This window comes from Hoplias malabaricus, chromosome Y, assembly GCF_029633855.1.
Source record: "Hoplias malabaricus isolate fHopMal1 chromosome Y, fHopMal1.hap1, whole genome shotgun sequence".
NCBI lineage: Eukaryota > Metazoa > Chordata > Actinopteri > Characiformes > Erythrinidae > Hoplias > Hoplias malabaricus.
Window position 1 is genome coordinate 27,923,662 of NC_089820.1, and position 26,010 is coordinate 27,949,671.

General features: G+C 47.0%; 1 protein-coding gene across 1 annotated transcript in view; it reads left to right on the forward strand.

Moving 5' to 3' along the window:
- The first annotated feature begins 7,415 nt into the window (after positions 1 to 7,415).
- The window catches only part of LOC136678267 (protein HIRA-like), a 167,551-nt gene continuing 148,956 nt past the window's right edge, over positions 7,416 to 26,010 (forward strand). Inside the window, 15 exon segments of the mRNA XM_066656253.1 lie at positions 7,416 to 7,608; positions 9,603 to 9,665; positions 10,574 to 10,684; positions 11,397 to 11,487; positions 17,022 to 17,116; positions 17,272 to 17,367; positions 17,915 to 18,012; positions 18,014 to 18,068; positions 18,643 to 18,818; positions 19,434 to 19,547; positions 19,672 to 19,742; positions 20,515 to 20,620; positions 24,176 to 24,391; positions 24,619 to 24,704; positions 25,038 to 25,208. Of these exon segments, the coding sequence (XP_066512350.1) occupies positions 7,572 to 7,608; positions 9,603 to 9,665; positions 10,574 to 10,684; positions 11,397 to 11,487; positions 17,022 to 17,116; positions 17,272 to 17,367; positions 17,915 to 18,012; positions 18,014 to 18,068; positions 18,643 to 18,818; positions 19,434 to 19,547; positions 19,672 to 19,742; positions 20,515 to 20,620; positions 24,176 to 24,391; positions 24,619 to 24,704; positions 25,038 to 25,208 (1,586 nt within the window). The 5' untranslated portion in view covers positions 7,416 to 7,571.

A 26,010-nucleotide genomic window follows, 5' to 3' on the forward strand; every position in this document is an offset into this window, starting at 1 on the left:
TGTGTTACTACAAAGACAGTTTTAAATCATGAAAATGCACAACCGAGTGGGGAAACCAAAGTGGCCTCAGAACCTACCCTTGGAGAACACCATCAGTCACAGCTTGATTGAATGCATTCCAGGGGTTTTAACAAAGCCCTGTTAATTTGTCAGTTTGGTGCAAAAGAGGGAGCGGAGTTAGGTGATGCACTGAAACACTAATATGATTTATCGTAACCTGAATTCTCTTGACCAGGGATAGAAGAAGCTGTATGAGGAGCACAGAGATCTTACTTTAAGTTTTCACTGAGGTTGAGATTGCCTGATTGTGTCAATGTAATTTTTTTAGTTGTCTTTAAAGTATTCACTGAAATTCATCAGAAATCCTACAGTTTCCGTGCTATTGTAAAAGTCCACTGAAAAGGATCCAAAAGCTTTTATAGGGTTTATTCATTATCTGTAACCCTTATCCAGTTCAGGGTCACGGTGGGTCCAGAGCCTACCTGGAATCATTGGGCGCAAAGTGGGAATACACCCTGGAGGGTGCGCCAGTTCTTCACAGGGCGACACACACACACACATTCACTCACACACTCACACCTACGAACATTTTGAGTCTCCAATCCACCTACCAATGAGTCACCCAGAGGAAACCCAAGCGGACACAGGGAGAACACACCACACTCCTCACAGACAGTCAGCCAGAGGAAACCCACGCAGACACAGGGATGGGGTACACAAGGATGAATTTTGTCTATCACTGGGGCTGAGGTGGCCGAGATGGTAGGGAAACTTCTTGGCGGTAGGGCCCCAGGGGTGGATGAAGTTCGCCCTGGGTTCCTCAAGGCTCTGGATGTTGTGGGGCTGTCCTGGCTGACACGTCTTTGCAACATCGCGTGGACATCGGGGGCAGTGCCTCTGGACTGGCAGACTGGGGTGGTGGTTCCCCTTTTAAAAAGGGGGATCGGAGGGTGTGTTCCAACTATAGGGGCATCACACTCCTCAGCCTCCCCAGTAAGGTCTATGTGGGGGTACTGGAGAAGAGAGTCCGACCTCAGATCCAGGAGGAACAATGTGGATTCCTCCCCGGTCGTGGAACACAGGACCAGCTCTTTACCCTCGCTAGGATCCTGGAGGGTGCGTGGGAGTTTGCTCAACCAGTCTACATGTGTTTTGTGGATCTGGAGAAGGCATTTGACCGTGTCCCTCTGGGAATTCTGTGGGGGGTGCTCAGGGAGTATGGGGTACTGGGCTCTTTGCTATGAGCCATCCAGTCCCTGTATAAACAGAGCAGGAGTCTGGTTCGTATGGCTGGCAGTAAGTCCAACTGGTTTCCAGTCAGAGTTGGACTCTGTCAGGGCTGCCCGTTGTCACCGGTTCTGTTCATAATTTTTATGGACAGAATTTCTCGCCATAGCCAAGTGGCGGAGGGTGTCCGGTTTGGTGGTCTCAGGATCCCATGTCTGCTTTTTGCAGATGATGTGGTCTTGTTGGCTTCATCAAGCCAGGACCTCCAGCTCTTGCTGGACCAGTTTGCAGCCGAGTGTGAAGCGATAGGGATGAGGATCAGCACCTCCAAGTCCAAGTCCACGGTACTCAGTCGGAAAAGGGTAGAGTGCTCTCTCCAGGTTGGAAGTAAAATCATGCCTCAAGTGGAGGAGTTTAAATACCTCTGGGTCTTGCTCACAAGTGAGGGAAAGATGGAGCGTGAGATTGACAGGCGGATCAGTGCAGCGTCAGCAGTAATGCGGGCTCTGTACCGGTCCGTTGTTGTGAAGATAGAGCTGAGCAGAAAAGCAAGGCTCTCGATTTACCGTTCAATCTACGTCCCAACCCTCACTTATGGTCACGAGCTTTGGGTAGTGACCGAAAGAACGAGATCGCGGGTACAAGCGGCTGAAATGAGTTTTCTCCGCAGGATGTCTGGACTCTCCCTTAGAGACAGGGTTAGGAGCTCGGACATCCGGGAGAGACTCGGAGTGGAGCCTCTGCTTCTCCACATCGAGAGGAGACAGTTGAGGTGGTTTGGTCGTCTGGTCCGGATGCCTCCTGGACGCCTTCCTGGTGAGGTGTTCCGGGCATGTCCAACAGGGAGGAGGCCCCAGGGCAGACCAAGAACACGCTGGAGAGACTGCATGTCTCGACTGGCCTGAGAATGCCTCGGTATACCCTCGGAGGACCTGGAGGCAGTGGCTGGGGAGAGGGAGGTCTGGTTTTCTTTGCTCTGACTGATTCCCCCGCGACCCGGATCCGGATAAGCGGTGGATAATGGATGGATAGACACAGGGAGAACACACCACACGCCTCACAGACAGTCACCCGGAGGAAACCCACGCAGACACAGGGAGAACACACCACACTCCTCACAGACAGTCACCCGGAGGAAACCCACGCAGACACAGGGAGAACACACCACACTCCTCACAGACAGTCACCCGGAGGAATCCCACGCAGACACAGGGAGAACACACCACACTCCTCACAGACAGTCACCCGGAGGAATCCCACGCAGACACAGGGAGAACACACCACACTCCTCACAGACAGTCACCCGGAGGAATCCCACGCAGACACAGGGAGAACACACCACACTCCTCACAGACAGTCACCCGGAGGAAGCCCACGCAGACACAGGGAGAACACACCACACTCCTCACAGACAGTCACCCGGAGGAAACCCACGCAGACACAGGGAGAACACACCACACTCCTCACAGACAGTCACCCGGAGGAATCCCACGCAGACACAGGGAGAACACACCACACTCCTCACAGACAGTTACCCGGAGGAAACCCACGCAGACACAGGGAGAACACACCACACTCCTCACAGACAGTCACCCGGAGGAATCCGACGCAGACACAGGGAGAACACATCACACTCCTCACAGACAGTCACCCGGAGGAAGCCCACGCAGACACAGGGAGAACACACCACACTCCTCACAGACAGTCACCCGGAGGAATCCCACGCAGACACAGGGAGAACACACCACACTCCTCACAGACAGTCACCCGGAGGAATCCCACGCAGACACAGGGAGAACACACCACACTCCTCACAGACAATCACCCGGAGGAAACCCACGCAGACACAGGGAGAACACACCACACTCCTCACAGACAGTCACCCGGAGGAAACCCACGCAGACACAGGGAGAACACACCACACTTCTCACAGACAGTCACCCGGAGGAAACGCACGCAGACACAGGGAGAACACACCACACTCCAAAAACATGGTCTTTGCATAGAGAGACATAAAGAAAGTCAGTAGTAATCTAAGATAAATACTTGTAGTAGGGAGTAAAACAGGGCAGTAGAGAAATGGGGTCAGGAGCAGGAGGCTGAGCACAGACAAGTTATAACATTAACAACCTCACACCAAACAAGTTACAGTACAACATCAGAGGGGAAAAAAAGACAGCACAAACAGAACCCGTAGTGCACTCAGTTTACCAGAAGACTGTGGGGATGAGAGAAAATCACAGAGAACAGAATCCTGATTTTAAATATATCATCTTGGATAGAGGGCAGCAAACGACACAATAACTTGGATACAATGCTTTTCTATGAGGAGTAAAGAGCAGTGTTGCAAGAGACCACAATCAAAGGTTAAATATTAAATATTAAATGTAATTAACTGCATTAGCTTAGTCCTCTACTCTCTGTGATGTCTTTTCAATGAGTAAATATTCAGGCAATGAAACATATTCATGCCTCAAAAGCCTCTGTGACCTGCCACATGGAAAACACAGGGAGGAAATGTGGTGGGAGAGTTTAAATAGCCAAGTACAGTCTGGGAATCTGTGTGTGTTACTACAAAGACAGCTTTAAATCATGAGAGGAGGAGAAATATACATTCAGCACACATGTGTGTGTTTTTCTCCATGAATTCTCCTGGACATGGACTGAAGAGGCTGTGCACTGTATAACAGAAACTTTAAGAGGATTCACTAAGTTGCATTAAGATGAGGATTTATGGAAGACCGCTTCCATCACATAAAATAATTTTTAAAAAGGCACCAATTTTTATTTTTCATTAATATGCAATTTGCTATCTCAATATATTGAGATACTATCTCATTTTTTGAGACAGTATCTCATTATTTTAGATAATCAGTCAATATTTTGAGATTGTATCTCAAACTTAGTATCTGACTTAGTATCTCAAAATAATGAGATCCTATCTCAAAATTTTGACTTATTATCTCAAAATAATGAGATAGTATCTCAAAATGTTGAGCAAATTGCATATTGCATATGAATGAAAAAATACACCTGATGCCTAATTTGTATTATTTCATGTGGCGGAGACAGGCTTCCATAAGGATTTGTCAAATTGTTCAACCTTGTAAGGGATTTGTCTTGTGTTAAGTTTGGATGGGAGTTGCCTGGTTGTGTTTGAAGGAACACTAAGTAAGATCAGGTATTTCTGCTCCTGGACTCCAATCAAGAGCGATAGGGAGGGTGGTGCGGTCTCCTACCCTCTTCCAAAAGCTACATAATGCATTTTCTGCAGTGCTGAGCCCAGATTAGGAACAACAGAGTCTTTATTCTCTATGTTACGGCTCAGCGGAGCATCACAATGATTTGTGATGAAGCTGTGAATTTAGTTTAAAATATTACCTAGTGTTCCTTTAAGTGTAGTCACGTTAGGTTTATTGAAGTGTAGCAGGCCCTACCTGGGTGTGTGACTGGGTGGGTGTCGCCCTGTGAAGGACTGGTGCCCCCTCCAGGGTGTGTTCCCGCCTTGCACCCAGTGATTCCAGGTAGGCTCTGGACCCACCCCGGCCCTGAACTGGATAAGGGTTACAAACGACGAATGAATGAATAATTGGGTTGAGTTTGGATACACAGTGCCTGGTTATGTTGAAGGATAATGTGAATTGTCTGGCTGAACACCACTTACAACTGGAAAACTGGCAAGAAAATTGTGTGTGTGTGTGTGTGGGGGGGGGGGGGGGTGGTGATGAAAAAGTGCTGTCTCCTCCTTCAACATCCATGGCTGAAGGAACCTAACCTCCGAAAGCTCCCTGGGCTCTTGGGTGGCTGCCCCCTTCTCCAGGTCCTTTGTGTGTGTGTGTGTGTGTGTGTGTTCATCCCTAGGGATGGGTTAAATGCAGAGCCACAATTGTACACCAGCTGTGGTTCTACTGTGCAATGAAAACAAAAACACATTTCCCATTAACAAAGTGGATATTTCTGAGGGCTGTTTTCAGCACATAACGCCTCAGCTGCTTCAGTGAGCGGTCGAAGATTAGCCAAGTTCCTAGATTTCTTTAGTGTCCTTGTTTTTAGTGTGAGAACAGCAGCCGAGTCTTATATTTTACTCACATTGTTAATATTTCTCTATCCTCAGGTTTATTTTTATGGCAGAGGTGTGGGGATGTGTCAGTGTAGTCCTTGTATTTTTACAGAGGAACGAGCAAAATATTCAGGACTCTGGCCCCAGCATCTCCTCCTGTACTGCCCCCAACTGGGCTGGAGCGGGGTACTACAGGGGGAAAGTAAAAGAATCCAGTTTGTGGAGAACACAGAGCATGTGAATCAGGGTTATGTCTGTAAGGATTCCAGGACTAAGCTGGATTTGAAAGAGACTTTTGGAAATCACTGCCACATATGATAAGTGTATTGCTGAGGTAACATCTCGTAATTATGAGATACGTATCTCATTTTTATGAGATATGTCTGTCTCCATTCTGTGGGTAACATCAATACTGTTCCGACACAAGAGCCACTGGTGGTTTCACTGGGTCACGCCGCAGTGACCAGTGATGGTCCAGTTATGTGTAAGTCATCGTCAGTGTAATGTTTCATGTGTTTGGGCTTATTTTCCTGTGAATCGCCGCGCCTCTTTCCCACACTGATAACTATAAGCAGAGGGTCATCTGAGCGCTGTGAGCAGCAGCTCCAGGCGCAGGGTTGGTTTCACCACTGAAGCTAAAGAGAAGAGCTTTTGTCTAATTTTAAAAAGCCGAAATCATTAAGAGCTGGAGCTATTCTGGAAGTTTTTTCCAGAGTTTGGGGCATAATAAGAAGACGCTGCCTCTTCTCTTGTCAGTGATAATTCCAAAGGTCTGCTGCTGAACGCCAGATGAGCTCATGGTCAAACTCATGTGTGTAAGAAGAGCCTAAGTGATGTGTCAGTAACCGCTCTCTACTGTAAAGTTTCAGAAGTCTTTGCTGTGAGTTGGTGAAACAACCCCAGCAGGTGGTGCTGGTGCTCACAGCGCTCAAATGAACTACTGCTTACGGTGTGTTATCAGTGTGTGAAAGAGGCGATCGTCACTGGTCACTCTGGCGTGACCCAGTCAAACCACGGCTCAGTGTTGGAACAGCGTTGGCATTACTGACAGTTTGGAGACAGACATATCTCATGAAAATGAGATACTTATCTCATAATTATGAAATATTTATCTTGTAATTACGAAATAATCATCATGTGAGATACTATCTCATAATAACAAGATACTTATCTCATAATAACAAGATAATTGTCTCATAATAAGGACACATTGAGGATTTTTTTTTTCGTGTGTGGCAGCAGTATGCTTCCGTAATAAACAGCATGTTTGAAAATCAGATATATTTTGTATTTATTTGGAACCTCTGATTTATAAAGTCATTATAGAGTTGAAATAATAGAGTTGAGCTAATGCTAAAATTCACTGAATGGACAAGACTTGAAATCTAGCCAGACGCTACACTGGTGTAGAGTGGATCAGACACAGCAGTACTTCTGGAGTTTTTAAACCCCTCAGTGTCTGGACTGAGAACAGTCCACCGACCAAAAACATCCAGCCGACAGCGTCCTGTGTCACTGATGAAGGACTAGAGGACGAGCGACACACACTGTGCAGCGACAGATGAGCTACTGTCTCTGACTTTACATCTACAAGGTGGACCAACGAGGGAGGAGTGTCTCACAGAGTGGATAGAGAGTGGACACAGGGTTTAAAAACTCCAGCAGCACTGCTGTGTCTGATCCACTCTACACCAGCACAACACACACTAACACACCACCACCACGTCAGTGTCACTGCAGCGCTGAGAATGATCCACCACCACATCACACCTGCTCTGTGGGGGTCCTTAGAAATGAAGAGCAGGGGGAAAGGGGGTAATAAAGTATGCAGAGCAACAGATGGACTACAGTCTGTAATTATAGAAGTACAGAGTGCTTCTGTATGTGGTCCGTATTGGTCAGTGATGCTCAGTGGTGAACATGAGCAAGGGGAAAAAGGGAGGAAAGAGGAGACAGAACAAACAGGAAAATAAAGAGAGAGAGAGAGAGAGAGAGAGAGAGAGAGAATTTGGACCAGAGCGGAACCAAAAACATCTTAAAAAAAACTGACCGCGGAACAGTTTTCCTCGCCCGTGTTTCCTGAGGGACGATAGTAACAGAGACACGTTCATGGCTGTTTGTGTGTTTGTGCGAAACAAAGCGGAGAGAAAAATACAAAATAAAAATAAATAAAAACTATAGAGAATTCGGTCGCAGCGCAGCGAATAAACCGCGGAGGAGAAAGAAAAGAGGGAGGAGAGAAAGTCAGAGGAGCGGAGAGGGAAGGTTTAACACACAGTCGGAGATGAAACTCCTCAAACCGAGCTGGGTCTCACAGAACGGTGAATATTCACATTTAAATACGAATACAAATTAAAATAAACTATTAACATGCACCAGGGACACGCCGAGAGTCTCAGAAAGCTGTAAATATTTACATAAAAATGTTTATTAAAATAATAAGAAACTCTAAACATGCACCAAGAGCCCGGGCTGAGTCTCTTTTAGCTGCAGATATTTAGCTCCATGTATTTATTAATTAAAATAAGAATAAACTCTTGCACGAACGCACAAATAAGGAGCGATGAGTCTCAGAAAACTGTAAATATTTACATAAATAAACCTCTAAACCAATAACCCGCTAAATGTCATTAATCTGCAAATATTTGTGGTTTTATTTTAATGAAAGCAGTAATACTCTACAAACATCCACCAATAACGAGGTCTGTCTCATACAACTGCAGATATTTATATTCCATTATTCATTCAATTAAAAATAAACCCTAAACATGCAACACACACTGAGTCTCAAAACTGTAAATACGAATATTTAAAGATTAATGAATATTACTCTCTACATTTTTACAGATAACTTCAGCTGGGTCTGATACAAAGATAAATATTAATGTGATTAATTGCTGATGTGAAGTTTCAAATGAATTCAAATGAATTAACTGTGGTTAATAAGAACAGCGGGCGGCATGGTGGCGCAGCAGGTAGGTGTCGAGCTCCAGGGGCCTGGAGGTTGTGGGTTCGATTCCCGCTCCTGGTGACTGTCTGTGAGGAGTGTGGTGTGTGTTCTCTCTGTGTCTGCATGGGTTTCCTACGGATGACTGTCTGTGAGGAGTGTGAGTGTCAGGGTGTGTCTCATCTCTCTGTGGTGTGTTCTCTCTGTGTCTGCATGGGTTTCCTACGGATGACTGTCTGTGAGGAGTGTGAGTGTCAGGGTGTGTCTCATCTCTCTGTGGTGTGTTCTCTCTGTGTCTGCATGGGTTTCCTCCGAGTGACTGCCTGTGAGGAGTGTGGTGTGTTCTCCCTGTGTCTGCATGGGTTTCCTCCGAGTGACTGCCTGTGAGGAGTGTGGTGTGTTCTCCCTGTGTCTGCGTGGGTTTCCTCCGGGTGACTGTCTGTGAGGAGTGTGGTGTGTTCTCCCTGTGTCTGCGTGGGTTTCCTCCGGGTGACTGTCTGTGAGGAGTGTGGTGTGTTCTCCCTGTGTCTGAGTGGGTTTCCTCCGGGTGACTGTCTGTGAGGAGTGTGGTGTGTTCTCCCTGTGTCTGCGTGGGATTCCTCTGGGTGACTCTCTGTGAGGAATGTGGTGTGTTCTCCCTGTGTCTGAGTGGGTTTCCTCCGGGTGACTGTCTGTGAGGAGTGTGGTGTGTTCTCCCTGTGTCTGCGTGGGTTTCCTCCGGGTGACTGTCTGTGAGGAGTGTGGTGTGTTCTCCCTGTGTCTGAGTGGGTTTCCTCCGGGTGACTGTCTGTGAGGAGTGTGGTGTGTTCTCCCTGTGTCTGCATGGGTTTCCTCCGAGTGACTGCCTGTGAGGAGTGTGGTGTGTTCTCCCTGTGTCTGCGTGGGTTTCCTCCGGGTGACTGTCTGTGAGGAGTGTGGTGTGTTCTCCCTGTGTCTGCGTGGGTTTCCTCCGGGTGACTGTCTGTGAGGAGTGCGGTGTGTTCTCCCTGTGTCTGAGTGGGTTTCCTCCGGGTGACTGTCTGTGAGGAGTGTGGTGTGTTCTCCCTGTGTCTGCGTGGGATTCCTCTGGGTGACTCTCTGTGAGGAGTGTGGTGTGTTCTCCCTGTGTCTGAGTGGGTTTCCTCCGGGTGACTGTCTGTGAGGAGTGTGGTGTGTTCTCCCTGTGTCTGCGTGGGTTTCCTCCGGGTGACTGTCTGTGAGGAGTGTGGTGTGTTCTCCCTGTGTCTGAGTGGGTTTCCTCCGGGTGACTGTCTGTGAGGAGTGTGAGTGTCAGGGTGTGTCTCATCTCTCTGTGATACAGAGATAACATTGACACCGGTCTCGGTAAAGCCCTCATTTAACAACATCTCTCTCTTCTCTTTTTTTCAGGTAAACCAATATTTTCAGTCGATATTCATCCAGATGGAACCAAGTTTGCCACCGGTGGCCAAGGTACTGAGCTTTACTTGTTCATATTTACAGGAATTTCCATTAGGTTTGTTTCCAGTCGTGTTTCTGTCTGAAAACGTTTCTGCTGATGTCCGTACATTTAAACACTGTATCCTCTCGAGGGATAAGTTAATTTGTTACTGTTATCCCCTCAGACTGCAGTAGGGCTGGGCAACGTGGTCAAATTCATATCACGATATACTTCTTAATTCTCAGTACGATATAATTGTGATATTGATGTGAACAACATAAACTCCACTGAAAACCTCCCAATAACAAACACAAAAAATGACCCTGACGTCACCATCAAACATCATCCTATTGGCCGAGTGCTGAGCTCACGACAGCGCCCTCTAATGACCGTCAGTCAGTGACACGCTGTAAATGATGTGCACTGAAATATTCATCGATATTGAATTATTGTCGAGCCCTAGACTGAAGTCACTTCATAAGATTATCCTCAACTTAATATTCTTTAATTTGTACGTTGTATATCTTTTATATTTCTGTTCCTGTTTGTCGTTATTAAACGTAGTACACTCATTTAGTACGGTACTGTATTGATTGTGTATGTGTACGTTATTGTTAGCTGCTGTACGGTGATAAACAGTGACGTGGACGTGTCGTGACGTGTTGCAAATGATAAATAAACAATTGAACGTGAACTTGAACAGTTGAGGGGGTCTGTCTTTGAGCACTGCCCCTGTCTGTTCCGTGTGTTCCCTCTGTGTCTGCTGCCCCCTGGTGCCCGCCTCAAGCCCGGGTGGAATGTGAGGGAGGAAGGGCACCCAGTCGAAAACCTGTGTCTAGGGAAGTGTACGGATCATTGGCGAGTGATTCACTGTGGCGCCCTCTTATGGGAGCAGTGGACAGGGTAAGAACAACTTGTAATGTGTGTGTGTGTGTTGTAGGGGAGGACTCGGGGAAAGTCGTCATCTGGAACATGGCCCCTGTTCTCCGAGAGGAGGACGAGAAAAACGAGAACATTCCCAAAATGCTTTGCCAGATGGACAATCACTTAGGTACAGCTTCACTGTTTCTGCCGGAGATGTGTCTGTTTACTGTCTTCAGAGATCTGTACTTGTTTATTGTAAGTTTTTCTGAGTTATTAAAGAGAGTGTCCCAACAGCTCCACGTCCTTTCAGACCCACGGTCTTGAGCTGCTTCTCTCACAGTTGAAGGGTGGATCTGGATGTGCTCAGATCTGAGGTTCTCCTCGGTGTCGGAGAGGAACATTTAATGCGCTGTTTGCCGAGTGAGGACAGCTCCTTCGTGGTTGTCATCCCCATGTTTTTGTTTTTTCTTTTCTTTGCTTAGGATTGTCTTCTCTCTCGTCTCCTCAGAGATCCTCTCAGCTGTGCCCTGATTTGATTTGTGGATGTTAAAGCAGCACTATGTATTTAAGCTCCTGGGCTCCCCCTACAGTTGTAATTCACGTTTAGAGCACTCTCCTGAATTCAAGGGGAGGGGGGAGGGGGTGAAGTGAGGGGGAGGGTGGGTGGAATTACTACCCTTCTCCAAAAGTTACATAGTGCAGTTTCTTCAGTGCTGAGCCCAGGTTAGGAAAAACAGGGTCTTTATTCTCCGTGTCACAGCTCAGTGGAGCGTCACAATGGTTTTGAAGCTCTAATTTTGAAGTAAAAATACTACCTATAGTTGCTTTAAGTGAACAGATGGTGGACTCTGTTTTTAAAATGATGTACGGTGTGTTTAAAGTAACCTTGTGTCTTTCAGCGTGTGTGAACTGTGTGCGCTGGTCCAATAACGGTTTATACCTGGCCTCAGGAGGGGATGATAAACTGGTCATGGTGTGGAAAAAAGCAGCGTAAGTCTGAAACACACACACACACACACACACATATATATATATATATATATATATATATATATATATATATATATATATATATATACACACATATATACAAATTGTTGCCAGATAAGAGCCAAATGCTGAGTGTATGCTGTATTTCTCTCTCCTTCTCCCCACTCTCTCTGTCTCTATCTCTTTCTCTCTCTCTCTCTCTCTCCCCCTATGTTCTCTGTATTTTTCTCTCTCTATCTCTCTCTGTCTCTCTCCCCCTATGTTCTTTGTATTTCTCTCTCTCTCTGCGCATGCGTGGGCGTCTGAGTGAGCGGAGTGCGGTTTGTGAGAGCGACCGGATCTTTTTCGGTTTATTTACGGTTTCTAACTCTTTTTTCATTAGTTTTTTGTCTGTAGTGTGTTTGTTTGTTGTTTGGGCACAGAGGGGTGAGGGTTTTTTTCTCTAAGCCTCGGCCGGGTGTAGGGGGGGTATGGGGTGGTTCGACATTGAAGAGCTTTCTCGCCGGCATGGCGTCAAAGTGCCGGTTGGAGTGGATTGCTCGGTGGAGGAGTGTAGTTTAGCGGTGGGGGCGGTGGTGGGACATGGCGCTGTTCAGACGGCCTCTAGAATTAATGGGGCCATCGTTATGTTTTTGGATGAGGTTGAAAAGCTGAACGCACTGGTAGAAACGGGTATTGTTTTGAAAGGTACACACACAGCGGTGTTTCCCCTCGTTAATCCGGCGAGGAAAGTTATCATTAGCAACGTCCCCCCGTTTGTTAAAGACGAGATGTTACTGCGCGAGCTCTCCCGACACGGACAGATTGTTTCTACGATTTATAAAATCCCTTTAGGCTGTAAATCTCCTCTGCTGCAGCATGTCATCTCGTTCAGGAGGAGGGTGTTTATGGTTTTAAAGAATAATGATGAGGATTTAAATTTGGCCATAAAGTTTAGGATTGATAATTTTGATTATGTAGTTTATGCCACGACTGCGAATATGAAGTGTTTTGGATGTGGTTTAGAAGGACATTTGGTGAGATCTTGTCCGAATAAGGCTGCAGAGCCTCAGCCCGGACCGAGTCACGCCGAAACAGCTCCCGCCGGCGGGAATCAGCGCGAGGCCTCGGATGACGGAGAGGCGGGAAACGCGGCCGGGCTCGGGGCGAATGATGGAGAAGGACACAGTGGTCGTGAGGGTGAAGGGAATGGGGATGAGGTGCAGGCGGACAGTCAGGAGGTCACTGAGGAACAGGGGGATGTAGGAGCAGAGCAGGTGACTGAAATGGAGGTGGAAGAACAGGTGCTGAGTGAGGAAACGAAGGGGAAAGAGCCTGTGTTTAAGAGTCCGGCAAACAAGGCTAAGTCCAACAAACGCGCCCAAAAATCTAAACCAACTACACCCCCAGCGTCTTTGTCTCAGTCACAGTCTCCGTCTCCACCTCCGTCTCAGTCTCAGTCTCAGTCTCAGTCTCAGTCTCCGTCTCCTTCTCAGTCACAGTCTCAGTCTCAGTCTCCGTCTCCACCTCAGTCTCAGTCTCCGTCTCCTTCTCAGTCTCCGTCTCCACCTCCGTCTCAGTCTCAGTCTCCGTCTCCGTCTAAAAGCGGGGGTGTACAGCGTGGAGCAGGTGCGCAGGTTCCTCGATGACACCAAAGGTAAACGGAACGTCAAAGTTGAAGATTATTTTCCAAATCTGGAGCTGTTTATTAAGTCTGTGAAGGGTTTTATGAGAAATGAAGGGGAGGGGGGGATAGGGGAGCCCGAGATACATCGGCTCAAAAAATTACTGTTGAAAGTCCGCATGCAACTAGAACGCGATGATGACGCGAAGACCTGAGCTCTGTCTCGTGGCTCTCGCGCTGAGTTGGTTGTTAGCCACTTTTTTGTTAGAAATGTGTGACGTTAAAATCTTGACACTGAATGTGAACGGGGCGAGGGACGTGAGGAAAAGAGCGGCGCTGTTCGAGCTGCTGAGGTTTAAACGGGTGGACGTTGCTATGGTACAGGAGACACACAGCGACAGGTGGAATGAGGCGGACTGGCACAGGAAGTGGGGGGGCACGGTGGTGATGGGACACGGGAGTTCCGCCACTGCTGGAGTAGCTGTGCTCTTCTCAAAGGGCTTTTTACCACAGTCTTATGTTTACGAGGAAGTGGTGGAGGGACAATACACTCTCAATGTCACCAACAGCATCAAACACTCTGTCACTGAGCTTGAGAAGGAGATAGTTTTTCTTCAGAATTTGGTGGAGTCCAGTGGGGAACAGGGCCACATCCAGACACTTCAAAATAAAAGAACATCTTTGGCAGATCTGCTGGGGGTGAGAGCGCAGGGAGCATTGATCAGATCTCGTTTCCAACACATTTCTGAGATGGATGCCCCATCAAAGTTTTTCTTCAGTCTGGAGAAAAAGAACGGACAGAGCAGGTTCATTCACTGCCTCCGCTCCGCTGATGGCCGGGAGCTGACGGACCCAGCGGAGATCAGAAGGCGGGCTGTGGGCTTTTTTTCGGAGCTGTACTCTAGTGAGTATAGAGAGGACAGGTTAATCTCACAGCAGTTCTATGACGGACTACCGCAGGTATCACCCGAACAGAACGAGGAGCTAGAGCGGGTGATAACCATGCAGGAACTACAGAGAGCATTGCAAAGCATGGCAACAGGGAAGGCTCCGGGCATCGATGGCCTCCTGGTTGAGTTTTATAAGTCTTTTTGGGACGTGGTGGGGGGGGATTTGCTGGCTGTGCTCAATGACAGCCTGGTCGGAGGACGACTGCCGTTGAGCTGCAGGAGAGCGGTCCTCGCCCTGCTGCCCAAGAAAGGCGACCTCAGCGAGGTAAAAAACTGGAGGCCTGTGAGTTTGCTGTGCGTTGATTATAAAGTCCTCTCTAAAGTCCTGGCGAATCGCCTAAAGGAGGTGATGGGGCAGGTCACACACACGGATCAGGCTTACTGCGTCCCTGGCAGATCGATCCATGATAACATCTCGCTTATTAGAGACATTTTGGAAGGGTCTGGGTCAGGGCCCCCTTTTGGGCTCCTCTCTTTAGATCAGGAAAAAGCCTTTGACAGAGTGGAGCATCAGTATTTGTGGAATACTTTTGATGCTTTTGGTTTCTCACCAGGGTTTACTTCCATGATAAAGGTGCTTTACGAGGACATTGAGAGTGTATTGAAGGTCAATGGTGGTTTGTGTGCCCCTTTCACTGTGCAGAGGGGAGTCAGACAGGGCTGTTCATTGTCGGGGATGCTGTATGCTCTGGCCATTGAGCCAATGCTCCACTATGTGAGGAGAAACCTCAGTGGAGTTGTAATGGCTGAGAACATCCCTCGGTTTTATTTAGCTGCGTATGCAGACTATGTGGTAGTAGGAGTCACTGGAGCCAGAGACATTTCTGTTTTAAACAACACTTTTAATGACTTTGCTCTGATCTCCTCTGCGAGAGTGAGCTGGGGGAAGAGTGTGGGTTTGCTGGTGGGGGACTGGGACGGTGGAGAGCCAGCTTTGCCAGAGGGACTAACTTGGTCCAAGGGTGGTTTTAAATATTTGGGGGTGTTTTTAGGAAATCAAAATACTGAAAAGAAAAATTGGGAAGGTGTGTTACAAAACGTACAGAACAGACTGAGTAAATGGAAATGGATTTTTTTTTACTTTTAGGGGGAGAACACTCATAGTCAATAATTTAATAGCGTCGTCCCTCTGGCATCGTTTGGCCGTCCTGGAACCTCCACAAGGCCTTTTAAAGGGGATTCAAGCTTTTATTGTTGATTTTATTTGGGATAAACTCCATTGGGTCAAGAGAAGTGTCCTGTATTTATCTAGAGACGAGGGGGGTCAGGGTGTCATACACCTCGAGAGCAGAAGGGCAACGTTTAGGCTTCAGTTTTTACAAAAAGTTTTATACGGTCCTGCGCAGGCCCTGTGGAGGAACGTGGCGCAAGGCTGGTGGACTGGGCCTGGAGGAGAGCGTCTTTTTAGTACACCCTGATCAACTGTCTTTTTATGGACTCCCTCTCTTTTACAGCAGTGTTTTTAAAATATGGACTTTATACAAGGTGGAAAAACAGACACCAGCAAACTCTGTCTACTGGCTTCTGAGGGAACCAGTTCTCCACGGGGCTCGACTCTCCTTGACAGACGGGAGTAACCATGGACAGTCTGAGAGGATGAGGAGCGCAGGTCTGATCACAGTGAAGGACCTAATAACATCTGCTGGAGTGGACTGTGACAAACCTGATGCTCTGGCACAGAGACTGGGGATGAGGTCCTGCAGGGTCGGTCTGCAGATACTCTGTAGGTTTCAACGGGCTCTCACCGAAGACGAAAAGAGACTGCTAAAGAACTGGGACTGTCTACAAACAGGTCAAGAAACAGAGGAGCCCTTCCCCGGTCTGTGGATCAGCCCCAGACTCCCGGCTCCTGACTCTGGGACCCCCCTGCTGAACTCTGGGGGTTTGAGCGAACTGCGTTTTGACGGTCTTTCTGCACGCGTGTTGTATAAAGGGTGTGTGAAAATATTAAATCAGACTGAACTGACCGGCCAGGTGGATACGCCCTGGCGAGCTCATTTTGGCCTCGCCAGTGACGTGAAGCCTGCCTGGAGGGCACTCTATAAACCACCATTGACCAAGTCAGCTGGGGATCTGCAGTGGAGAATTTTACATGGTATTGTCGCTGTCAATGCGTTTGTGTCCATTTTAAACCCCACTGTGTCTTCGGAGTGTCCTTTTTGCTCTTTAAGAGAAACAGTGTTCCATTGTTTTACACAGTGTTTTAGACTGAACGCCTTATTTAAGATTTTAACTTCACTTTTTCATGGTTTTGGTGAGTGTTTTAATCTTCATGTTTTTATCTGTGGTGTTCAGTACTCTCAGAAGAGAAGGAAAAAGTGTCAGTTGTTGAACTTCATTGTGGGTCAAGCCAAAAATGCCATTTATTTTAGCAGGAAGAAAAAACTGGACTCTGGGTTGAATAGTGATGTCTGTCTGATTTTTAAAGGGTTGGTGAAATCCAGAATCAGAGTGGATTTTTTGTTTTATAAAATGATGAAGAACTTGGACAGTTTTATGAATGTATGGGACTACGATGGGGCTCTGTGCACCACAGAGGGTGGTGTTTTATTTTTTTCTGACCTTTTAAAATAAGAACTGAATTTAATTCCTGATTTTTTCTTTTTGTAAAAATAGTGATTAAAGTTTGTTTAAAAACTCAAAAAAAAAAAAAAAATCTCTCTCTCCCTCCCTGAGACTCCTCCAGTTGTAGTATTACACTCTCTCTCTGTCTGTCTCTCTCCCCCTATGTTCTTTGTATTTCTCTCTCTCTCTCTCTCTCTCTCTCTCTCTGAGACTCCTCCAGTTGTAGTCCGGCAGTGAGCGGTCATGTGTTTTGCAGAGTGGCTTTGAAAGGAGAGGAGGGGGGACTTTTTCAGTTTTATTTATTTAATTATTTCTTTTAACTTCAAAAACAAACTTACACTCGCTGCTTTCTACAACATCTACTGCACCTTACACACACACACACACACACACTGAGTTTGTTTGTTGTGTTGCAGCTTCATTGGTCCCAGCACAGTGTTTGGATCCAGCAGTAAACTGGCAAATGTCGAGCAGTGGAGGTGTGTGACCATCCTCAGAAACCACACAGGAGGTGAGGAGTGTGTGTGTGTCTGAAAACACCCATACACACAAGCTTTAACATTTAATGAATAGTTGTTGCTGTTCTGTTTTGCTGTGTCTTAAGGTTTGAACAAATTAGATTCTTAGATGGACAACCTTCCTAAAGTGTGTGTGTGTGTGTTTCAGATGTAATGGACGTGGCCTGGTCTCCTCATGACGTGTGGTTGGCCTCCTGCAGCGTGGACAACACCATTGTCATCTGGAACGCTCGCAAGTTCCCAGGTTGGTGCTCAGTCGGCTGTGGGAGGCAGATGTGAAGCTCCAGCTGTTCCCGGTAGAGGGCAGATGTTCTGCAGGGACTCGGACTCTGTCCAGTCGGATTCTAATCGCATTTGTAGGTGGTTTCCGGTCTGATCTGACCATGTGACTCAGTCTGAGGAGTTAGATTGGATGTCGTGGCTTTGTTGTTGTTTTTTTTTGTCTGTCGTGGGCGGAGCTTCTTGCTTCCTCCTCATTGAACTCACCCCAGCGTCGCTGTCAAATACCATCAGGGTCCGAGCACATGAGTCAGATGCGGTCACTGTAACGTGGGCCGCAGATCTTTAACATGAGAGACATGAGACGTAAAGACAGTTTCCGCTGACACCTGACCCTGCTTTAATTCTGTCTGTGTGTGTTTCCCCCCCCCCCCCCCCCCCCCCCTCTCTCTCTCTCTCTCTCTCTCTCGCCCTCTTTTCTCTCTCTCTCTCTCGCTCTCTCTCTCTCTCTCTCTCTCTCTCTTTCTCTCTCTCGCACTCTTTTCTCTCTCTCTCTCTCTCTGTGTGTGTAGAGATTGTGGCGACTCTGAAGGGACACACCGGTCTGGTGAAGGGGTTAACCTGGGACCCTGTAGGGAAGTACATTGCGTCTCAGGCTGATGACCACAGTCCTGAAAGTGTGGAGGACTATGGACTGGCAGCTGGACACAAACATCACCAAACCCTTCACGAGGTCAGAACTGTCTCCTCAGTGAGGGTCCCGGCTCGGGCTGGGTTCAGGAGGTTCACTCATTCACTCATTCACTTTACCAGCCTCACTGAATTATGGGATAGACCATGCCATTGTTGACCTCTACTAGTGTAAGGCTCTGTAACGAGTGCTGTTTCTCACTGAGAATTTAAAGTACACTTTGTAAAAATATAATGCAGAGAGATTCAGAACACTGCTTATTAATTTATTTTGTTTATCTCTCTTAGTTTATTTATTTATCTCTCTCTCTTTCTCTCTCTGGGTCTCTCTCTCTCTGTCTCTCTGTCTCTCTCTCTCTCTCTCTCTCTGGGTCTCTCTCTCTCTCTGTCTCTGTGTCTCTCTCTCTCTCTCTCTCTCTCTCTGGGTCTCTCTCTCTCTCTCTCTCTGGGTCTCTCTCTCTCTCTCTCTCTCTCTCTCTGGGTCTCTCTCTCTCTCTCTCTCTCTCTCTCTCTGGGTCTCTCTCTCTCTCTCTCTCTCTCTCTCTCTGGGTCTCTCTCTCTCTCTCTCTCTCTGGGTCTCTCTCTCTCTGTCTGTCTGTCTCTCTCTCTCTCTCTGCATGTGGAGGCACCACCCATGTTCTTCGTTTGAGCTGGTCTCCTGATGGTCAGTATTTGGTCTCTGCTCACGCCATGAATAACTCCGGCCCCACGGCTCAGATCATAGAGAGAGACGGCTGGAAGACCAACATGGACTTTGTGGGACACCGTAAAGCCGTCACTGTGGTGGTCCGTAAATAATACTCCACATAAACACCCACACATTTAATAAAGTGTTGAACACAGAGAGGATTTCAGATCTGTTTCGCACTTCAGGAGTCTCCTGACTCTCCTAACTCCCCTTCTCTCTCTCTCTCCTTCTCTCACTTGCTCCCCTTCTCTCTCTCTCTCTCTCTCTCTCTCTCTCTCTCTCTCTCTCTCTCTCTCTCTTTCTCTTCCCTTCCCTCTCTCTCTCTCTCTGTCTCTTTCTCTTCCCTCTCTCTCTCTGTCTCATTCTCTCTCTCTCCCCTACCCTCTCTCTCTTTCTTTCTTTTCCTGTTTGTTCTGTCTCCTCTTTTCTCCCTTCTTCCCCTTCTCCTTCTGTTTCTCTTTTCTCTCACCTCTTCATATTCACTGTCTTTACACCTGTCTTTCTGTTCTCATTCTCCTCCATTTATTCTCTCTCTCTCTCACTCTCTCTGTCTCTCACTGTGTTTATTTCTCTCTGTGTCTCTCTACCCATTGTTTTCTGTTCTGTCTGTCTGTCTCTCAGAACGTGATTCCTGAATACGTAATAACAGTGATGAGGTCTCACTGCAGCGTCCCCATAGCTTTATCTCTCCCCTGTTTTCTCCTCCTCTGTAGAAGTTTAACCCGAAGATATTTAAGAAGAAGCAGCGTAACGGCAGCGCCCCGAAGCCCAGCTGTCCATACTGCTGCTGCGCCGTGGGCAGTAAAGACCGCTCCCTCTCTGTCTGGGTGAGGACCGCCTCCTTTAGTCTGTGGTGGGGTTCAGTACATCACTGCGGTTAAAAACATTAAATACGTGCCGCACAAATCTGAGGAACATGACTCACGAATGAATGTTTTCTCTGTGTTTTAGCTCACCTCCCTGAAGCGCCCTCTAGTGGTCATTCATGATTTGTTTGATAAGTCCATCATGGATATTACATGGTAAGAGGTTCATTACTCTGTGTGTGTGTGTGTGTGTGTGTGTTATATTTTGGTGATACGTTTCCAAAAAAGTTATTTGAAAATGTAAGCTTCATTTACAAGAACTGTGTGATAATTCTCTTAAAGATTTATTTAATGACAAAAGCACAGCGTTTACAAAGTTCCCCCTGAACAACTTTTACTTTTTACTTAATTTATCTTTTAATTTAACCTTTAATTTAACCTTTAATTTAACCTTTAATTTAACCAGTGAAGTCATTCACAACATTTCCTTATTGACAATAAAAGCCCGACAAGTGGCAGAAGCTGCCTGAGGGAAAGGGAGACAAAAACGAGAGAAGAGTTTTGTAAAAGAGAGAAAAGAAGCGTCCGTCAAAGGGTCAGTCGCTGCAGCGGAGAGGTGACGTGGTCTCCACTTTGGGCCGAACTTTGTGAGAGAATCAAACAGTTCATTTTCTATTGTTCTTAACACTCTGGAAGATTCAGAAACTCCGGAGAACTCTCAGTCCGTGTCGGACGAGGTCGGACACCACCTTCCAGCCCTCAGACGGCTCTGCCGTCAAAGAATGAATACACATCGTATGTGATGATGTACTATGTATAAACACTAGTGCTGGAGTTTAATTTCATTAACTGCTTTACAGAAAGCTACTTTTATTTTGAAATTGCTGTATGAGTGTGTTGTAGTTCGTCTAAGAGTCTGTAAAGGTGAAAAATGATCACAGTAACCCTCACAGAAATGATGTGTGTGTGTGTGTATTTGTTGTTCTAGGACTCTGAATGGTCTGGGAATGCTGGTTTGCTCCATGGACGGAACAGTGGCGTTCCTGGACTTCTCTCAGGACGAGCTGGGAGACCCTCTCAATGAAGAGGAGAAGGTATTTCTTTAATAAGATCCTTTGAGATCCCCCATCTCTTTGAGTGAGATCCCCCATCTCACTCTCTTCACTCACTCACTCGCCATCTCACTCTCTTCACTCACTCACTCACTCGCCATCTCACTCTCTTCACTCACTCACTCACTCGCCACCTCACTCACTCACTCGCCATCTCACTCTCTTCACTCACTCACTCACCACCTCACTCACTCGCCATCTCACTCTCTTCACTCACTCACTCACTCACTCACCACCTCACTCACTCGCCATCTCACTCTCTTCACTCACTCACTCACTCACCACCTCACTCACTCGCCATCTCACTCTCTTCACTCACTCTCTTCACTCACTCACTCGCCATCTCACTCTCTTCACTCACTCACTCGCCATCTCACTCTCTTCACTCTGCCCTGAACTCACTGAACTTGTTAGAGGACAGAATACAAACCTGGAACGTTAACCTCGCTCTGTGCCCACTTCATTCCATCAACTCCTCAGTGTGAGTGTCCCTTTTGTGCTGTGGTGTAAGGAGCCGCTCTTATAACAAACAAAGAAAATACAACCCTTAGAAGGATATTTAAACATAAGAATATCGTTAAATCCGAATAATCTGAACTTAACGGAACAACTGTGTTATTAACAGCACAGAGGGGGTACATTTTCTTGAGTAAGATTCAGATGTTTTTCCCCCCTCCATTTTTTAATTAATGTAACAATGTCCTACATTCAGTGTCTCGAGTAACCTTTAATCTGATGCCCCCTTTATTCATAAAGCAGTCAAACGTTGCTCTTATCCACTGCACCACTCCACACTCTGCGTTTGAACAAGTTCCTTGATGCTGCACACCTCCAGGCGGAGTCTTTTCTCAGAGACTGAGTTTGTGGTTTTCAGTGCATCAGCACGTGGGCGATTATCTGAGATACAGTCATCAGTTCGGAGAAAAATAGAGTTATCAGTTCCATCAGACGTCACCAATGTTGCACCAGGAAGTGTCCTCTGAGGAAGGAGTGGGGCTGGGGAGGAGCAGAATAACAGTAACACACTACACCTCTGTTTTTAAAACGAGGACAGGTTTCTGTTCTGTGTCTAAGTCACATACGAAGCAAAGAGAGGCCTTTCATGTGCGTTTGACAGAGCCACAGACAGGGGGCGCTGTGGGATTTCACCGACTGTCGATGTCACACCCTGAAACAGGTGGGGGATAAAAACACAAGCCCAGGACCCAGCGCAGTTGTGAATTTAGTGCTGACTTTGACTTTGAAAACAGAAGACACTTGGGTTGACTCAGTCAGCTCTTAACGCGTGTGATTTGAGCCTCAGTCGCTGGAACACGGTCTGCGCTGCGGTCTGTAGTGTGTTAACGTACTTATTTAAGCTCACAGCTACACTTTTAAACAGTGCAGAGCAGCCTTATTTGGCTTATTTTTGAACTTTTCTGTTTCTCCAGCAGCATTTGGTAGACATTGCTCTCTCAGACATGAGTAGTTCCCCTGGAGGTGTGTTGGTGTGCGCTGTCGGACTAAACAGCACAGTGCAGCTCAGTGTAAACACTCTTTAAACCTTTCACTCGACTCCCCGGCTCCTTACACAGCCTGCTCTATATCCCCATTAAAAATGTTTACTTCCCAATAAAAGTTTCTCCTTCGTACCGTAGTCCAGGAGGTACACTCCCTTATAACAGACTGTGCAACTAAATATGATGCAGCTGTCACAAGGATAAACAAACAGAGGAATGCACTTTACACATGTGAAACATGACAGGTGATGTTCACGATTGTAATCACAAACACGGTTTACAAACATTCAGATAATGTTCCCTTACCATTTGCTGCTCTCTTTAGTCAGTGAACGACTACAAAAACAAAGTGGCTCGGTCAGACGCTAGGCTTTCTCTCTCTCTCTCTCTCTCTAACACTCTCACTCACACATTCTCTCTCACACTCTTTCTCTCACTCTCTCTCTCTCTCTCTCTCTCTCTCTCTCTAACACTCTCACTCACACATTCTCTCTCACACTCTCTCTCTCTCTCTCTCTCTAACACTCTCACTCACACATTCTCTCTCACACTCTCTCTCTCTAACACTCTCACTCACACTCTTTCTTTCTCTCGCTCTCTCTCTAACACTCTCTCACTCTTTCTCTCTCACTCTCTCTCTCTCTCTCCTCGTGGCAGAGAAACTGCAAAATGAGAATCCTCTAAATGTTGAAAGTCATGAAATAAGAGGAGGATAATGCTCTATTTCTGCTCAAATAGTGGTTAACATTGACATCTTTGCTGTTTCAAATTGTTTGTCCGGACCCACTCTAAATTCAGGAGAGCGCTATCTGCATGAAAGTAAATACAGAGTGAAAGTGCTACAAAACTAAACAGCTCGAGTTACACTTTCTTTACAAGTTTCTGTGGGAATTCAAACAGCTTGTGGGAGAGCAGGGTGTAACCAGGGAGCTGGGTATCAGGATGGTGTGTCCATTAAAACAATGTCTGTAAGTGAAACGGAGCATACAGCGTTACGTACCGAGGCACAATAGACAACACCAAGACATGGCGATGAGATACAAAGAATGAAGACACTTACACATCCATAAAAACATACACCAAACAGTCCTTAGTCCACGTTACAGACTTCGGCCATGTGCAAACAACAGTACAATTCTCCTCAAACACATCGTTCTCCCTTGAAAGACGCGGGGCTTCTAAACGTAAACAAACCAGAGAGCACTGCAGTTACCCCCACAGTCGGAGACTGTGCCTTTAACAGCCTCTTCCACAGTGGGGATTTTACAAATCAAACAAAAGATCTGCATTAATACTGAGATAAAACAGTGTCTGAGCCTGAGTGTGATAGCTGTATGTTTGGCGTTCACTGTGTGTATTATGTACGATCCATGGAGTTTTATACCTATTTTTGGAATTTGATTTATTTGTGGTGATTTGATTTGGGGGGCGTACTGTCACTTTAAGGCCCTGCAGCTTCAGGCTTAGGCTTGTTGAATCTGTGTCCTCTGGCGGTGTCAAAATGAAGAGAGGAGACCAGTCCGGACGCCCAGGTTTCAGGACGAGGTCTAGGAGGTTTCAAAGATCTGAACTGAAAACTAAGAGGCATCTACTTAAATACTCCATCTGTAAAACAAAGGCAGGATTCACCTGTTGTAGACAAAAGACGTCTTAGTTGACTGTATTTGTCTGACTATGTTTAGAGGTATATTCTGTTTAGGGAGTGTGTGACCCTTCAAACTGTGTTAGATGTTTTGTACCAGACAGATTGAATAGACAGCTATACGTTGTACAGGAAGAGAGCCGCAGGTTGGCCACCCCTGGGTTACATCAAATGCTGGTGGTCACTCCTAGAACAACCCGTTTTTCGTGCCAATAATAAAGCCATAAATGTTCCTGATCTGAGAACACACATTGCCGCCATATCCTCAGTGTTGTCCACAGATAGTTCATAACAAAGTCAGTCCGCAAAAGTACAACACAAACCTGAATCTCCCTGGGTTTACCTTCGTCTGAACTGTGGTGATGGCTAAGTGTGCTCCGTTTCTCCTGCCTGCAGAACGTCATTCACCAGAACATATACGGAAAGAGCCTGGCCATCACCATGGAGACACAGCTCTCCTCCACCATCATCGAGAACCCCGAGATGCTGAAGTACCAGCAGGAGAAATCAAGGACCCAAACCTCCATCGGTGCCCAGGGAGCCGGCCTGGAGAGCCAAACACCAAAACTCACCAACGTGGTCAACGGAGAGTCCCTGGAGGACATCCGCAAGGTCAGGGGTTAAATGAAAAGTGAATTTCACAATATTTTCCCAGTAACCTCACTATGTTTACAATAACTCAGCGTATATTCACCATTTCATTATCAGAATAACCTCACAACATGTTCACCACATCACTACGGCGATCACAGCATCACAATGAGCTCATGCTGTGGTCACCACAACGTCTCCACCTGTTGTTCCATTGTTCTTTAATGTATTTGCTCTGTTTTGTGAAGAATCTGCTGAAGAAGCAGGTGGAGACTCGGACGGCAGATGGACGGAGGAGGATCACTCCACTCTGCATCGCGCAACTGGACACAGGGTAATACACACTCACTACTCCACATTCACTAACACACACTTAGCTCGGGGTCCTCTTCATTCGCACAAGAGCCTTTGGCCATGTGCTCAATGTTTCTGTGGAGGGGATGGCTGACCAGCTTTGTTTTTGAAGCCTCTGCACATTATTTGTGGAGGAGGGTGGGGGTGTGTTCACTGCCACTGATGGAATAAAGGCAGAGGCCAGATTTCGTTGTACTGCTGTGAAATGAACAGACTGTACTGACAATAAAAAAGACAGTTGTCGTTCTCTCTGCGCTGTTTGTCTTGTTTCCCATGCAAGATATTTATGTATATTGTGTGTGTGTGTGTGTAGGGATTTTTCCCCTGCTCTATTTAACAGTGTACCTATCCTGCCTGGTTCCTCGACTGCACCCCAGCTGACCCCGCAGCTCTCTTCAGACTCAAACACAGCAAATTCAGGCTGTCTCCGAGCCAATCAGGAGGCAGCAACGTCACCCACCAAAAACGCAGAGGACAAAGACAGGTAGAGCTCCCCCTGCACTTCTGGAGACACAAGGGCCTCTGTTAGACTTTGGACTTCTGTGCCAGAGTTTCAATTAAATCACTCAAATCTTATGTCTATGTAGCGCTTTACATCATTCAAGGTTCAGGGCTTTAGAGACTGACACACATTATTATGAGAATGGGTGATTAAATCCCCTCCCACTCATTGATCATTCATTCATTCATTCATTCGTTATCTGTAACCGCTTATCCAGTTCAGGGTCGCGGTGGGTCCAGAGCCATCATTGTGTCCATCATTGTGCGCCTGGAGGGGGCACCAGTCCTTCACAGGGTGACACACATGTTCACTCACACCTACAGACACTTTTGAGTCGCCAATCCACCTACCAACGTGTGTTTTTGGAGCGTGGCCCACGCAGACACAGAGAGAACACACCACACTCCTCACAGACAGTCACCCGGAGGAAACCCACGCAGACACAGGGAGAACACACCACACTCCTCACAGACAGTCACCCAGAGGAAACCCACGCAGACCAGAGAGAACACACCACACTCCTCACAGACAGTCACCCGGAGGAAACCCCACGCAGACACAGAGAGAACACACCACACTCCTCACAGACAGTCACCCGGAGGAAACCCCACGCAGACACAGGGAGAACACACCACACTCCTCACAGACAGTCACCTGGAGGAAACCCACGCAGACACAGGGAGAACACACCACACTCTTACAGACAGTCACCCGGAGGAAACCCACGCAGACACAGAGAGAACACACCACACTCCTCACAGACAGTCACCCGGAGGAAACCCAT